This window comes from Oenanthe melanoleuca, chromosome 20, assembly GCF_029582105.1.
Source record: "Oenanthe melanoleuca isolate GR-GAL-2019-014 chromosome 20, OMel1.0, whole genome shotgun sequence".
In the NCBI taxonomy this organism is placed as follows: domain Eukaryota; kingdom Metazoa; phylum Chordata; class Aves; order Passeriformes; family Muscicapidae; genus Oenanthe; species Oenanthe melanoleuca.
In genome coordinates this window covers 10,848,317-10,864,404 of record NC_079353.1, presented here as the reverse complement: position 1 = coordinate 10,864,404, position 16,088 = coordinate 10,848,317, and the positions used below count along the sequence as shown (strand labels likewise).

The window sequence follows — 16,088 nt, the reverse complement described above, 5'->3', positions numbered from 1 at the left end:
CTCTGCTACATCCACACCTGCTGCTCTTCCTCCAGCCTCCAACCACCCCCACTCAAACACACCATGCCCAAAAAGCAGTCAAAACTTCTGAACAGCTGATGAAACTCCTAAGAGTGTGTGTGGGGAACATCCCTTCTCCTCCATGCTGAGGAGCCAAGAGGAATTCAACAAGTTGCCAGGAGAGCAAAGAGCCCACACAAAACCAGCACTTTGCTGCTGTGAGGCAGAGGCAGAGTCCAAGGGATGTGAGCACCATCATTTATTGGAAGAGGGAGCACAGTTGTGGGGAGAGGCCCCCACTGGAGCCATGGCAGGACAAAGCAGCCCCACAGGGAGCAAGGGGCTCCAGGAACAGGTCACCCCACAGCACCACAGCCTCCCTCCTCCTCCTCCAGCCCAGGGAGACACCCCATCCCCTGGGAAAGCCAGGAGGCAGACTCAAGGCATGCAGGAACTTTGACAAAGCCATTCCTGAGGTACCAGAGCAGCAGCAGGAATCCAGGGATGCTTTGAGGCTGGTCTCCAGCAGCTGCTGCACGTGCTGCTCCAAGGTGGAACACAGCTCTGCTTCCACTTTTCCAGAACTCAGGTCTTGCAGAGAGGTCTTGCTGTCAGTTCTCCAAGCCTCTCTTGTTTGCCTTTCCATAATGATCCCAAAACTTGCATTCCACACACTAGCCAGCAGTTAGCCCAATTTATTACAATGTAGATCTACCTGGGAACTGAAGGGGGAAAAAAAATCCACTCCCATATACTAAGGCCTGGCAGAAGATATTTTTCCTGTTGTTCCCACTCCACTCATTAAAAAAGTTTAAAAAATAAAATTAGAAAGCAGAAGAATCCTTCATGATAAGATTAAGGTCCTTGATGTGTGACTCTGTTTCAGTGTGCCCAAAAACTGTCGAGCTTTCTCCTGCATGAAGAGCTGGTCTCGGGTTCCACCACAGGCCACTGCTTTCCAAGCCCTGGTCATCTGCAGAAGGAAAAGAAAGTGTGTGTACAACACAGACAAGGGCAAGGACAAACATCTTGTGACATCCTGTTCTAAAAGACTGCAGAAAGAAACAAAACCAACAAGGAAAATAAAACAACCAGGAGGAACTTGCCCACCACCAGTTCTCCTCACAGCTGAGGTGGGAATTTCTGGGGTTTAGGTTCAGCAGTTTCCCAGCTGAGTGCTCCATTTCAAGACAATTCACATATTCTTTCAGGGCTTTCCCTTCCTTGCCTCAAGACAAAAACCCCAAAGCACAAACCCATTAAAACTCAGTACCCTGAAGAGATTCCAGAATAGAAGGAATTCAAGCACAGCTTTGGAGTTTATTGCCAACCAGTTCAATTCCTACAGGAGCTGCTGGGCCCCAGGTCTATTTTCATGAAATGCCATCCTTAACAGCAATATGGTGCCTTCAGTTTCAACAGGGTCCCACAGCACAAAGGAGCCAAAACCTGGGTGTGCTTCAGTCTCTGCATGCAGAAAGGGCACCCATGAGGTGTTTCTGCACTCCAGGAAAGCCCCTGAGACTCCTCTGGTGAATGCAGCCGGGAGACAGGCAGTGCCCTGGAAATACTGTTCACATGCACTGCAGGGAACCAGGGCTGGCCACAGCAGGAACATCCCACACAGCCAGAGTGGCTTTGGGCTCACTGAGGCTGGATGAGATTCCTTAATAAAGAATCACCTGCCAGCAGCACCAGAGCAGCACAATAAATCCCCAGAGCCCAGCAGCAGCACAGACAGCCCTGTGGCTGTGGGCAATGGGATTTCACTGCAAACCTGTACTCTGTCACCACAGCAGCTGCCTCCCTGTCACCCCCCAGTCACTCCCAAAGTTTATTTATACAGAGCTATTAGCTCTCAGAGCAATACAATCCTGGGGAGGACAGGAGGAGAAATGGAAGTGTTTAGGAAGGGTTTGTTTTGGGAAGGGGAAGGAATTACTCTGGCTGAGGGGTACTTATTTGTCAGAAGAAAGAGGTTTCACAAGACAGCTCTAATGCAGAGACAGATCACCCCTCACTGCAGTTTCCTGAGGACAACACTGCACCATCACAGGAACCCCCAGCTGCAGTTTAACCCCCCCCAAAAAGGGACAGTACATGTTTCTATCCCCACTGAAGCTACCAAAGATCTCAAGTGACTCAACCCAAGCAAACATCTACAAAATTATGGTCCAAATCCCCATGTCTAAGCTACACTGCCCAGGAAATAAGGGATTCCCCTCCATGAATGCATCCTGCCTGCCAGTGGTGAAGATTGTAGAGAGATCTGTTTATGCCCCAGAGGGCACTTGTATGCAGCTGTGACTCCAGCACAACCCAGTTCCAACTGTGCAGAGCTGAGGAACAGAGCTGCTCTAACAGCACCAACCTCAGCACAAGGTGCCACACTGCCAGCTGGAGCTCTGTACTGCCACAGGGTCAGGATGAAGCAGGATAAAGCCAGCCTGTGCTGCCTAAGGCACACAGCCTTCCCCACAACCCAAAAAAACCCTAAAAACACAGGAGTGGTAAACATCCTCCTGTTTAACCTTTATACAGCACTTCAGAATTGCTCTGCCCTGAAAAGCAAAAGAGATGAGCCTGCAGCTGGTCTGCTCAAGAAGTGCCCACTGGAAAAAGGAAGGTTTGCTTGACTGCCAGAGCAGTCATCCAAATTCTGTGATGGGTGAGAATTCCCACGAGGAAATTCAGGGCCAAACCTGCTGAACAGGCCATATGTGGTTTTGAGGAACATAAAATGACACCTCTGGCTCAGCACCTTCCAGCCTTGCTGTAAAGACAGCCCTGACAGTGCAGGGATGCCTGTGCAGCAGTTCAGAGCCCCATCCCTCACTCCTCAAGGAACAAGGGCTGCACTGCCAGATTAACTCCTGCCTGGGAGAGCAGGGGCTGCTGCAGGGCTTACCGGTGCTGGTGGTCTGAAATGGCTTGGCATTTTCCTGTAGGACATTTTCTCTGGCTGCACTTGCACAAAAGCCCTGTTGAGCAAACCACTGTCATTCTTCCTGCTTGAGGAGGAGAGATTCAGGGACCTTGACAGGAAATTCATAGGCTGCACCAGGAGAAAAAGCATAAGGAAAGAAGAAATCCAGCCCTTCCACATTTACATGGGCTGTTCAAAGGCAGCTCCAGGCTGCCACTGCTGCTTTACACAGTATTTTTTCAAAGCAGAGCCAGCTCTGCCCCTGCTCTGAGCACACAACCCCTCACCTGGGCTCTTTTGAAACACACAGTCTTGGGGAGGGCAGGCAGGTTTTGTGTCATATCTTCATCCACAATATCCAGGGCCAGAGACTTCCTGACCTTCTTGATGGGACTCCTGCGCAGCTGGGGAATGTAGGAACACCAGTGTCAGCATGGATTCAGCCAGGAAAGTGCCATCCTGAATTCAGCCAGGAAAGTGCCATCCTGAGGGCCCAGGAGCACACCAAGGCCAAGTCACACCCAGTATGGCACCAGCACCTCAGGAAAACCCCACAGCCTTCCAGGAGCCCAACTTGCCCCAGTGCTCCAAGTGTGCCAACAAGCCCTGAGCTCAGCATAAACCAGGACACTCCTGCAGTATTTTAAGCAGGCTTTAACCTCAGGCACCTCTTGCTGATTAAAAGAGAGTAGCCACAGGGCTAAAAACATTTGGGCACCAATAGCAGGATGAATAAAACCAACCAAAACACTCCTTAAGAGCACAGGGCAACTTAGCAGCTGGTACTGGATGCACAGCCAGCTCACCCCTTGTTTCCTCTTCTGTTTCTCAGGCTTCACATCATCCTCTATGATGAGTTCAATGCCAGCTTCACTTCTGAGCACCTCCTTCAAGTCTTCTTCCAGGTGAGGTGTCTGGGGCTGGGGTGAAAAGGCAGAGAGAGCACAAGGCATTCAAAATCTCTTTGCTGGGCAGGCTCACAAGCATTTCCCTCAAGGGACAATGGGGTCAGAAGAGCCCACAGTGGGAGGACAAACACAAAAACCTGTTTGCTTCCCAGCTGAGAAAGACATGACAAGTTTTCTGCTAGCCTGATGGGTTTACAGTCCCTCACAGACGTTAGAGACTTATCAGCTGAATCCCAGAGTGCCATCAGGAGACCAGTGTGTACACAATACCTGGGAGATCCAGCTCCTCAGGGTTTATGCAGATAATTTCCCTGCTCCTCAAGGTCATCAGTAACCAAGCACTGCAGCCTGATTCAAGGGCAGCTTTTGGCATTTTTAGCTGGTTTACAGAGAAGCTAAAAGTCCTGCAGTTGCTTACAATGAAATTATCACTATGACACTGCCCCCTTCACCACTCCCCTCTCAGCCTGGCACTACTGCCCTTTGTTCTGGCAGGTAAGTTTTCTCACAGCCCTGCACCAGCTCCCCCCACCCTGTGTCTCATTTACATCCATCAGCACCACAAGCCACAGCCCTCCACAATAATTACCAGGGGTCTAATTGGTCCATATTTCTCCAGGGCATTTTTGAAAGGCGTGGGAGTGTGAGGTGTGTTGTCCACCACGTATGTCTGATCTGGTGTGACAAACCTGGAAGCAGAGTGGCAAAAACAAGGGATCAGACAGGTTGTAACCCACACAAGGCCACAATCCACCCAGCAGCTGAGCACAGCAGAGTCACTTGGTGTGCCCCCAGTCAGCCTGGACACTCACTCCCTGCAGCCCAGAGAAGAGCTGTTTTTGGAGGGAAAACACTGATGTAAGGAAATCCCCAGCCTGCCCTGCCCCTCTCTCAGTAATACCATGACAAGTGCTGAGAGCTGTGTCTGAATTGGACCAGACTCCTGTGTGGAAAAGGACACTGCTCAGGGAGGAGGAAAGGACTTACGCCAAGTTCTTCTGGAGCAGAGGGGTCTTGTCCCTGTGCAGTGGGGTGGTGACAATCACCTTCTGGCTGCACACAGGTGTGGAGGTCAGGGAAGGGTTCTCCAGTTCTAGTGTATCCTGTTTGGTCCAAAAGTTCAAGAACTGCACAGCACAGGAAAGAAAAATTGAAGACACTCAGTCTCAAGCAGCCCAGCCTTGCATCACAAGCCATTACTTCCTCCTAAATATGAGGGAAAGCCTGAAATAGAAACAACCCTTCCAATCCAGAGTGGGTCACAGTTCTGTACACAGACACACACATGAAAGTTGCCAGTAGGTGCCTCACACCTATAGATTATTCACTTCCCATGAGGGATGAGCTGGTACAACTATCACAGCTACCAACTACAGAGTGGAAGAGAAGTCTCTCCTTGCACTGGTAATCCCAGCTCACCCAGTCTATTCCAACCTCAGGCTGGCAAACAGGAGGAAAGTCCATGTAACAAAGTGTACAAGTTAACAGGTCTGGCACTGAGTTGTCTTCAGCTTAAACTATAACAAAACAACAAGCTGTGTTAACTCTTCTATGGTTTCACTTCCCAACAGCCAGTAAGTGACAGCTCTGCTCCCATAATGAACAGTGTTTGTACCCAAGAGCCTCTTGGAAGAGAAAAATGGTGTTTGTGACATTCACTGAGGGTGGAAGCCCAGCCTGAGGCAGGGCTTTGCCTTCTCAGGCTCACTCCAGACATTCCTGCCTTTTACACTCTCTGGAGCTGTACATTATAGGTCCCACTCTGATTTCTTCTTCGTTCTGGCATTTCATTCAAGGTCCACCTGAACCTGCATTTTGGACTCTCCTGTGGTGTCTCTCCCATGTTTTCTGCTGCAGAAACAGCAGAAATGAAGGCCTGGAAGGCACAATTGGGAAGGGTCTGGACAACAGAGCTGCAGTGTGAGCTGTGCTGGAGAATCTTTATTCAGATTTATAGACACAGCTGCACCACTTCCACATGAGACACTTGTGGGTCTCACCACCACACTGCTCCCAGGTGACATGTGTTGAAGACCACGTGTGTGGACACTGTGGGAGTCACAGCAAAGGCTGAAATATCCTGAGTCCCTTTTGCAACAAAGATAAGGCCAGGAACATTTTCATAGGCACAGCAAAACAGATCTGCACAAGGTGTTTGCTGCCCAGCCTGACTGTGTGACTGAACTGCAAACAGAGAGGGAAAACAAGTTTTCACTGGTGCCACTCTGCTGCACACAGCTGGGGCAGCAAAGCCCTGGGGACAGCAGCAGTGTGCTCTCCATCACACCCTGGTATGCACATGGGATTCCTTCCTCACACTGGGCACTGCCCTGCCCCTCACACAGGGAAGCTGGGCTTTATTAAAACTGCAGACACAGGCTTCTGCTCCCACAGGAAGGGCAGCACTGAAGAGAAGCAGTGCCAGAAACCGGCTCTGAGCCTTCTTTTAGTGCAGGAGCACACTCTGCACAATGACATGACCTCATTCAAGGCAGGAGGAGCACAAAGCTGATGGGAGTACCTGACATTAGGGCAAGAGGATACCTGAGATGGAGAGAAGGGCAGTGTCTTTACAGGGGTGCCCTTGGGCGTCATGCTGTTGCAGGAGTCCAGGAAGGACATGCTGGTGCTGGCGACGCTCTCAGTGACAGGAGAGAGGGAGCTCTTCCTCTTCTTGTGCCTCTTCAGCACGGAGGGCGGGGTGCCAAAGCTGCCCTCGGCGTGCGGGGAGATGGGGATGAGCTCTCCCCTGCTGCTCCTGCTGAGGTCAGAGATGGTGTGGCCGTCCAGGCGGTACTCGGTGACGCTGGGCAGGGCCAGCCCCTGGGCGGGCGCGGCTCGGGCCGGGCTGCTGCCGCCGCTGCTGCCGCCCGCCGACGGCTCCTCGGGCAGGTCAAACTGGCTCAGGTCACACCAGCCATCGGGGTCCTGCACACGAGGGAAAGCATCAGCAGCAGCCCAGGGGGGCAGTCACACTGCTGAACTGGGAGGTGAAACAAGCGGGGCTGTGAGACTGCACCAAGCCCTGCTCTCCTCTGCCGCAGGAACAGCTGGGACCAGAGCAGGATCTGACCCAGCTGAAAGCTCCTGCCTGTGCATGGGGCAGGTTTTTCTATTTATGCAAGGCTGGTTTCCCTGTTTGGTTCACAGCACAGCTGCACAAACAGCTGCACCCCCTCAGAGAGGGGGACAAAAAAAACAGCTGGGCAGAGGGTTGGGGACAGGGTCTGAACGAAGCAGGTGTCACCCAAGAACAACCCACAGTCTTGGGCACACCTAAAGCTGGGCATGGGGCTCTGGTGTAACCTGCTCAGCTGAAAGCAGATTAAAACTAACCAGACCAATTCAGAAAAGAGCTGCCTCACACCTCCACCCCACCAACACCCAGCACCACACAAGCAGGCCCCAAGGGCCCACAGATGTGCTGATCAGCCTCAGGCACACTGTCTTCCTATAGGGAAGCAAAGTGACTACTTCACAGATCCTAAATGCCTAGGGCAGGCTGGGGGCTGCAGAGGCAACTTCCCTCTGATGGTAGCAAAGTGCCCTGTTGATTTTAGGCAGTCTCTCAGCCTGGTGTGCCTTTGTCACCCAAGGGACCTCAGCACTGCTTGACTGGCTGCAAATAACTAATTTCAGTGAAGCTGCCTCCACTGAAAGCAAATGGTGGCAATTATGCTAGCATGAAGGGGTCTGTCCTGCATAGCACTGTGGGCTTGGCTTATTCCCAGTCTGTTCTGTCTTATCCCACCCCGACAGGACTGAAAGGACAGCCAGTGACAACGGGCCGAACCATTAAAGAAAAGGAGAGCTGGGAACAGTGGCTGAAAAAGAAGGGCTTGAAATCAAGTTTGCCAGCACTTACAGCCTCCCACACAGGCAGAGCCCATGCACAAGGACAGCCAGCTAGGAAAACCCACCAGCCCACAGCAATACTGTGGAGCACAGCAGAGCTGGAAAGGTCTAATCCAGCCCTGAAAGAGAGACAGGGGGAAGCTGCAAGGCAATGACAGACCCAATCCTCTTAAGGGTGATGATCAGGGGATCCAGTAAGTTCACTCAAAAAGGGTGAGGATCAGCCCCCTAACAGTAACTGGAGGAACAAGGGTCTGTTACTTACAGATTCAATCATGTCCAGAGCTTCACTCAGGGCCGGGGCACAAGCTGGGTACATAGAGTTGGCAGTTTCAACGACCCATTTGTATGGTGACTCGACCAATAAAGTGCCATCCTCGGGCACTGCATCAACTGGGGTCTCCTCCACATTCTGCTCTGCCACTCCTGCAGCTGGCAGCTCCAAGGGCAACTCCTGCACACCAGTCACTTCCTCATCACTGACATCTTCTTCCTTTATTTCAGAGACATCCACGGGCCAGTTGGGCAGGACGTTCTTGGCACATACAACAAAGAAAGTCCAGATATCAGCAGAAAGCAAGGGAACAGTGTCAAGTCCTGGGGACAGAGAGCATCTGGAAGCCTTCAGCTTTGCCCACTCTCCTACCTGCTACTGGGTTTGTTTCACATCCCCATTCTCCCTCACTGCTCTGTCCCATACTACCTAAGGAGTCCATGCAACATAATGAGCACAGAACTGCTTAATTCAAGATTTCGCTTAACAGTGTCCCAGGAGAAAGTTGTTCTTAGGCTGAGCATGTAGCACCAGTTCTATGTTTCCTACTTACCAGGAGCCAGCCTTCAAAAACTACATGCTTTCTTCATGGAAACAGTCACTGGTTGTACTGCCCTCCTTCCGTTTTAGAGAGATGAATACAGTATCTCTTTACCCTGCTCCCACACACACTGTCTGGAGCAGCCTCCTTCTGCCACCAGCAACAGCACAATGAAGCCAAAAGAATATTGGGTGTCCAAGACAGACTTGATGCTGGGATTGGCAAGCTAACAGCTCTAGCAGACTGCTGTCCTCTACCTGGATAACACAGGCTCCCATAACACCTCTAGCTCCTGGAGGGAGACATCTGGGAGGCTGGGGAAAGCACAGGCTGTATATGCAGACACCAGGCTGTGGAAAAGGCAGCGAGAGGCAGCAGAAGGCTGGATGAAGAGCTCCAGAATGCATTAGCAGGGCAGGGGACTGACCCAGCTGCCTGCTGCAAGGGCAGTACCTGGCTCTCAGCTGTCGTCTGACTTTGCTTCTCCTTGTTATCCACCTCTACAAGGAAGAACAGAGGCTTGGACTCCTTGGTTTCATTGAGGAAACCTCCCGTGTCCACTTTCCGCTTGATGGTGGAGTTCCAGTGATTCTTCACAGCGTTGTCGGTTCTGCAGAGGAAGCAGAAGGGAACAAACCATCACTTACAGCAGCTATAAGCACAGCTGGCAGCTCCAACACCCTCCCCAGCCCCATCCCAAGAGCCTAACACACAGATCTCCACGGGCCACCCAGCAGGGAAGGCAGCAGCGAGCAGAGGGGTCCTACCTGCCAGGCAGCAGCTTGGCAATCTCTGCCCAACGATTCCCCAGGACCTTGTGGGCCTCAAATATGATGCGATCCTCCTCCTCTGTCCACGAGGATTTCTTCACTTCAGGGTTCAGGTGGTTGTGCCAGCGCTCCCGGCACTGCTTCCCTAACCGCCCCTTCAGGTGCTTGGCTATCAGGGTCCACTGCTTGGTGCCATATTTTTTAACCAGTTCAATTACCTTTGGAGAGAGTGGGAGGGAAATAAGGAAATGGAATAAAGGAGGGGAAGGTCAATACAGTAATCTTCAGGCTTTGTTCTTCGTCTCTCCTGGGACCAGGTAAGGGCAGATGAAGGAAGGCCCTTTGGAGGAAAAGCTGGAGGGACCCAGCAGAGCTACCAGGTGTTCCAACCCTCATGAGAGCAGGGACTCAAATTTCTGTAAGAGGCTGCTTCCATGCAGACATTTTGCCACAGGGCACATGTGAATGCAGATGACCCCTCACAGAAGATGGAGTAGAGACTGGCAGGTGCCCAGATGCAGAAACACATTCCTGTTTTGGAGCAAGGGTCAAGTCCAACCTGCTTCAAGGCTCCTCTGCCCTCCCCATTTCCAAGGACATGGCTGTGTGACAACTGTTCCCATCAGCTGTACACTGCCTGCTGCTCCCTTTAACAGTGTGGTACCCAGGACAGACAGGGCTGCAGCTCCATGCCCTGACAGCACCAGGACACACAGGGAGAGATCCAAATTCACTTCAGAACCATCCACTCTGCCTCTTACCCTCCACCCAGACCTTTGTCACTTTTGCCAGAGCCCCAACACAAAAGCTTCTGGGTACTGAAATCCTTCTGGGCTCCTACAATGTCCAGGGCACAGTCAGGATGAAACAATTTACTTCCTGCAATGTTCAGCCCACCAGAATCCTGGCTGAAGCGTTCTCAAAGAACATTCCTACCCTGGCCAGCTGAGCTGAAAGGTGCAGGTAGAAGTGATGCTCATGCAACAAATGGCTCTGCTGCAGACTCTTACCTTTCAAGCACAGAAAAATGGACCAAACTGAGGCCAAGGCCTCAAAGCAATGAGAGAGCTGGAGCCTAGCCTGGCCAGGATGGGTAGGCTGGCAGTCAGGACAATGAAAAGGGAAGGGGAACTTCTCTGCTCTAAGAACAGGGAACATCAGGAGAAGCTTCCTTAGTGGCTTGACAGAACATAATGGGACCAAAAGGAAAGAATCCAGGGAACAGGAGTATTACAGACAATCTGCCAAACTTGGATGTTCTGTACCAGAAAACCTTGGCAAAATTTGGATTTCACTCCAACTTTTCATAAGTACATCAAGATGATGAGTCTGTCTGAGACAGCCCCTCTCAGCTGACTCTGGAATCAGCAGAGACACAGGCTCACAAGTCATGATTCACCCAGCCAGCCTCAGACATGCACTCCAGCCTGCCTACTGTGGCACAGGAAATGCCAGTTTTATTTTCTCTTCGATCCAACCTGGCCAGGCCAGGTGGAGACCTGCCAGCAGGCAGATGAATTAATTCCCTTTTCAGCTCTCTCCCTTGGCAGCCTACTGTAGCAGCAGTGTGTGAAAGGGAGAAGGTGTTTACCTGGAGAGGCCTAGATCACATCACATCCTGACCATGGCTGCTAAGGGGAGGGCAGACAGAGCTGCTCTCACAGGTATCCACTACAGTTTACAACACCTGAGGATGGCTCTGACATCCCCAGCCTCTCTCATCCTCTCAGCCCTGACTCACCTTTTGATCCTCCTCTCTGGTCCATGGACCCTTAACCAGTTCTGGATTCAAGACTCTCAGCCAGCGGTACTGGCACTGCTGGTCACTGCGGTTCTGGGAACAGGAATGGGAACAGCCTTGTGTTAGACCAGAGGCTCCAGAGGCCCAAAAAGCTCCAAAAGTGACAGCAATCCCCATACACACAGGCTGCCCCACAAAACACCTGCAGAAGCACATAGAGAACACATATGGAGGTCCTGGACCCAGGGCAGTGGATGCAGGGACAGGAATCTCAATTTCTCACCCCAACTCCAACAGACTCACTCTGGAAATCCCTCTGTGCAAGAAGGTCTCCCTGCTCAAAAGCAGCTCCATTTCACAGTTTGGAGCTATGAAGTCAGAACAGAGCCCCACTGCACAGACACAGGGAACCAGCTCAAGGAGGAACAGCAACAGGCAAACACTGGGATTCCCAGCTGGGCATGGGGTCACTTACAGGAAAGTGGCTGGCCAGGAACTTCCAGTCATTCTGCCCATAATGGCTCACTAACATCTTCAGCTGCTCATCCTGCAAAGGACAAAAACATCCACTTTCAGATACACTGAGGCAACACATCACAGGGATGATGACATTAAAAGAACAAGTTAGATATTTTGAACTGTCAAGGTTTTGTTGGTATTGTGTGTTCAGGGGAGGAAGGCAGCTCACACCAGTGTTTAGCAACCCTCCAGTACATGGAGCTCAACTAGAACAGACTGGTTCTGAGCTCTGTACTAGGACAAGCTCATACATTAAGTACAAAACAAGAGCTCAGCTCTGTTCTTCTGCAGTCTGATTCAAACCCTGTGGCCAAGGACATGCTTATCCAGCTCCAGAACACTCCTGATTAGACAGGCCATCTCGAGCTCAGCCACTGGTTTTGTCTGGCCAGGAAAGCTGACTGACTGAAGTGTATCACCACCTGCCTGGTGCTCTTCTGTCTTTCAGTGTTACAGGGATCTACAGTATCTCTTTTGTGATCCCTGCTATAACTTGGGTGTGCCAACTCCTACAGCTCACAGAAAGCCTGCTAGAGACATCCTCAATTTTGAGCTCTGGATAGTTCAATAATGAAATTATTCCTTGCCCAGCAGGAGCCCAAGGCTTTGATCCCTCCACAAAGCCCACCTTACTTGGTGTTCTGACTCCAGCTGTAGATTTCACACAGCACAAAACTGACAGTGAAACTGGGAGGAAGGAAGAGAATATCCCAGAAAATTTCAGGCTCTGAGCCAGGATGACTAAACCATGATCCCAAGTGTCAATACTCCCTGCTTTTGCTCCAGAAAAAGGAGTACATTTCCACTGCACATTCCAGCTCATTGGAGGCCTCAGCCATCACCTGGACCCCTCTGTGCTCACAGGAGTGCTGCAGGCAGTGCTGTTTTGCTCACTACTCACAAACATTTTAAGGTAAAAATGTTTGAACTCTTGCTCTTCAGGCTACACTTCAAACTCCCCTGAACCTCTGAGCCTCCTTCAGGCCTGAGCTCAGTACAGGACACATGGTCCAGTCCAGTGGCAGGACAGGAGGAGGTGAGCTCCTGGCCAGCAGGTGAGGACTGGGGTGGAGTCACCCAAGCCCAGGGTGCCATGTCAGAGGCACCACCCCAAAGCCCCTCTCAGCAAATTTTAGGCTCTCACTCACCTCTTCTGGTGTCCACTTGACTTTGCACCTGCCATCCCGCTGCTCTGGCACATCCAGATCGGTGTCCTGGTAATGCAGCTCATCCTGCTCCTCACTAGGCGTGAATAAAGGAAGATTATCGTTTCTACCTAATAAAAATGCAGGAGAGGGAGTAACCTCCACCATACAGAGCAAAGCTCCCGATCTCTCCCTTCCAGCACCGAGCCCCCACCTCATCGACAGCCACCCACACACCCCAGACTGAAAGGCGATCCTCAACTTCAGGCTCCAGCGCCTGCTAGCAAGTATTATTGTGCCCAGAGCAGGGGAAAGAGCGCTTCTTCCCACTTCTGTCCCTCGGGGTGGACTTTGCATCTGGGCACCGGCAGCATTTCCCCGGTACAGCTCAGCGGATCGCGGGGGAAAGGGGCCGCAGGGTTCGCGCTCAGCCCCGCTGCCGAGCGGGCCGAGCCGAGCCGGGCCGGGCGATGCCCAGCGCGGGTACCGCGGGGCCGCCGCCCCGCATCCCGCACCGCGCTGTGCCCCGAAGAGCGGGAACGGGCTGCGGGAGGAGCCGCCCGCGGCTGAGCGGGCACGGGGCCGGCACTCACCCGCGGGCGCGGCGGGCCATGGCGGGCCGGGCTCGCTGAGGGCTGAGCGCTGAGGGCCGGGCCGGGCCGGAGCGGCGGCGCTGGCGGCACTTTCCTATCTCGCGCCAACGGCGCCCCCCCGCGCGGGGCCGGGCCGCGCATGCGCAACGCGCCTCCCGCCCGCACAAAGAGGCGCGCGCGGGAGGGCGGCTGGCGGCCCCGCCCCCGGGACACCCGCATCCAACCGGGACAGACCCGGGACAGACCCGGGACAGACCCGGGACACCCGCATCCAACCGGGACAGACCCGGGATAGAGCCGGGACACCCGCATCCAACCGGGACAGACCCGGGAGAGAGCCGGGACAGACCCGGGACACCCGCATCCAGCCGGGACAGACCCGGGACAGAGCCGGGACACCCGCATCCAACCGGGACAGAGCCGGGACACCCGCATCCAACCGGGATAGAGCCGGGACAGACCCGGGACAGACCCGGGACACCCGCATCCAGCCGGGACAGACCCGGGACACCCGCATCCAGCCGGGACAGACCCGGGACAGAGCCGGGACAGCCGCATCCAACCGGGATAGAGCCGGGACACCCGCATCCAACCGGGACAGAGCCGGGACACCCGCATCCAACCGGGACAGAGCCGGGACACCCGCATCCAACCGGGATAGAGCCGGGACACCCGCATCCAACCGGGACAGAGCCGGGACACCTGCATCCAACCGGGATAGAGCCGGGAGAGCCGCATCCAACCGGGACAGAGCCGGGACAGAGCCGGGACACCCGCATCCAACCGGGACAGACCCGGGACACCCCGCATCCAACCGGGACAGAGCCGGGACAGCCCGCATCCAACCGGGACAGACCCGGGACAGAGCCGGGACATCCGCATCCAACCGGGACAGACCCGGGACAGCCCGCATCCAACCGGGATAGAGCCGGGACAGACCCGGGACAGCCCGCATCCAACCGGGACAGAGCCGGGACACCCCGCATCCAACCGGGACAGACCCGGGAGAGAGCCGGGACAGACCCGGGACACCCGCATCCAGCCGGGACAGACCCGGGACAGCCGCATCCAGCCGGGACAGACCCGGGACAGCCGCATCCAGCCGGGACAGACCCGGGACACCCGCATCCAACCGGGATAGAGCCGGGACAGACCCGGGACACCCGCATCCAACCGGGACAGACCCGGGACACCCGCATCCAACCGGGATAGAGCCGGGACAGACCCGGGACACCCGCATCCAACCGGGACAGACCCGGGACACCCGCATCCAACCGGGACAGACCCGGGACACCCCGGATCCAACCGGGACAGACCCGGGAGAGAGCCGGGACAGACCCGGGACACCCGCATCCAGCCGGGACAGACCCGGGACACCCGCATCCAACCGGGACAGACCCGGGACAGAGCCGGGACAGCCCGCATCCAACCGGGACAGAGCCGGGACACCCGCATCCAACCGGGATAGAGCCGGGACACCCGCATCCAACCGGGACAGAGCCGGGACACCTGCATCCAACCGGGATAGAGCCGGGAGAGCCGCATCCAACCGGGACAGAGCCGGGACAGAGCCGGGACACCCGCATCCAACCGGGACAGAGCCGGGACACCCCGCATCCAACCGGGACAGAGCCGGGACAGCCCGCATCCAACCGGGACAGACCCGGGACAGAGCCGGGACATCCGCATCCAACCGGGACAGAGCCGGGACAGCCCGCATCCAACCGGGACAGACCCGGGACAGACCCGGGACAGCCCGCATCCAACCGGGACAGACCCGGGACACCCGCATCCAACCGGGACAGAGCCGGGACAGACCCGGGACACCCGCATCCAACCGGGACAGACCCGGGATAGACCCGGGACAGCCCGCATCCAACCGGGACAGACCCGGGACACCCCGCATCCAACGGGGACACCCCGCTTCCAACCCCACACCGACCCCAGTACATCTTGCAGGGTCCCTGCATCCAGCCCTGCACCGACCCGGCGCTGCCGTGACTCCCCACACCCAACCACACACCCTATCCGGGACCCCGCACATCCACCCCCACACTTCTGATCGAGACTCACCGCATCCAGCCCTGCATGGATCCGAGCCCCCACCGGGAGCCTCCTCATCCACCCCCACACCGACATGGGATCCCCAGCACCTCCCCAGACAGTCCCACACTGACCCCAGGGATCCCCCCACATCCTGTACCAACCCCAAACCACTGGGATCCCCCACACTGACCAGCACTCCCTCACCCACACCTGCACTGACCTGTAACTACTCACTTCCATCCTCTTCATCCACCTCCACATGGACCTTGGACTCCGAGGACCCCCACATCCACCTGAAACCACTGGAACCCCCCCACACCAACCCAGGATGCCCTCCATTCACCTCTCCCCAACCAAGGATCCCCCCTTTCCACCCACAGGACCCCCTACATCCAGCCCTGCACTGACCTGAGCCCCCCCAGCTGCAGCAGCCCTGGGCACAGGGCAGGAACATCACACATGTCATGGAATCACAGAATATTCCAGGCTGGAAGGGGCCCCCAAAGATCATCAAAGTCCAACTCCTGACCCTGCCCAGGACAGCCACAATAATCCAACCCTGTGCCTGAGAGCATTGCCCAAATATTACAACATAAAATGTCTATATCATCAATGCAAGGTCTGTACACATGGATATTCCTAACCAACAGCTCACAAATAAACAATGCAAGGCTTAAAGGGTCACCTTACTAAGGACCTACTGACAGGACAAACACAACCCAGCCCTTACAGCACCCCCATCAATAAGCCCATGGCCACCCCTCACTTGC

General features: G+C 54.7%; 1 protein-coding gene across 2 annotated transcripts; it reads right to left on the bottom strand.

Moving 5' to 3' along the window:
• Window positions 1-244: 244 nt before the first annotated feature.
• Window positions 245-13,398, bottom strand: MYBL2 (MYB proto-oncogene like 2). Of its 2 annotated transcripts, none has more exons than XM_056507354.1 (14): window positions 13,273-13,398; window positions 12,683-12,776; window positions 11,491-11,562; window positions 11,016-11,108; window positions 9,272-9,492; window positions 8,958-9,114; window positions 7,955-8,224; window positions 6,379-6,762; window positions 4,822-4,961; window positions 4,424-4,523; window positions 3,733-3,846; window positions 3,214-3,330; window positions 2,909-2,981; window positions 245-973 (listed from the first exon to the last, which is right to left on the bottom strand). In XM_056507354.1, the coding sequence occupies exons 1-14, from the start codon at window positions 13,290-13,292 to the stop codon at window positions 825-827; spliced, it is 2,004 nt and encodes a 667-aa protein (XP_056363329.1). In that variant the 5' UTR covers window positions 13,293-13,398; the 3' UTR covers window positions 245-824. The 2 variants fall into 2 exon arrangements, with proteins under 2 accessions (XP_056363329.1, XP_056363328.1); XM_056507353.1 differs by having other exon boundaries at window positions 2,909-3,055; window positions 13,273-13,397.
• Between the last annotated feature and the right edge of the window lie 2,690 nt (window positions 13,399-16,088).

Excerpts from the sequence above, each read along its gene's own strand:
- MYBL2 (XM_056507353.1), bottom strand. The coding sequence starts at position 13,292 with ATGGCCCGCCGCGCCCGCGG. Across the intron at positions 8,225-8,957 it reads AGACGACAGCTGAGAGCCAG|AACGTCCTGCCCAACTGGCC; the intron begins GTACTGCCCTTG and ends GTATGTGCCAAG. Across the intron at positions 4,524-4,821 it reads CTGCTCCAGAAGAACTTGGC|GTTTGTCACACCAGATCAGA; the intron begins GTAAGTCCTTTC and ends CTCTGCTTCCAG.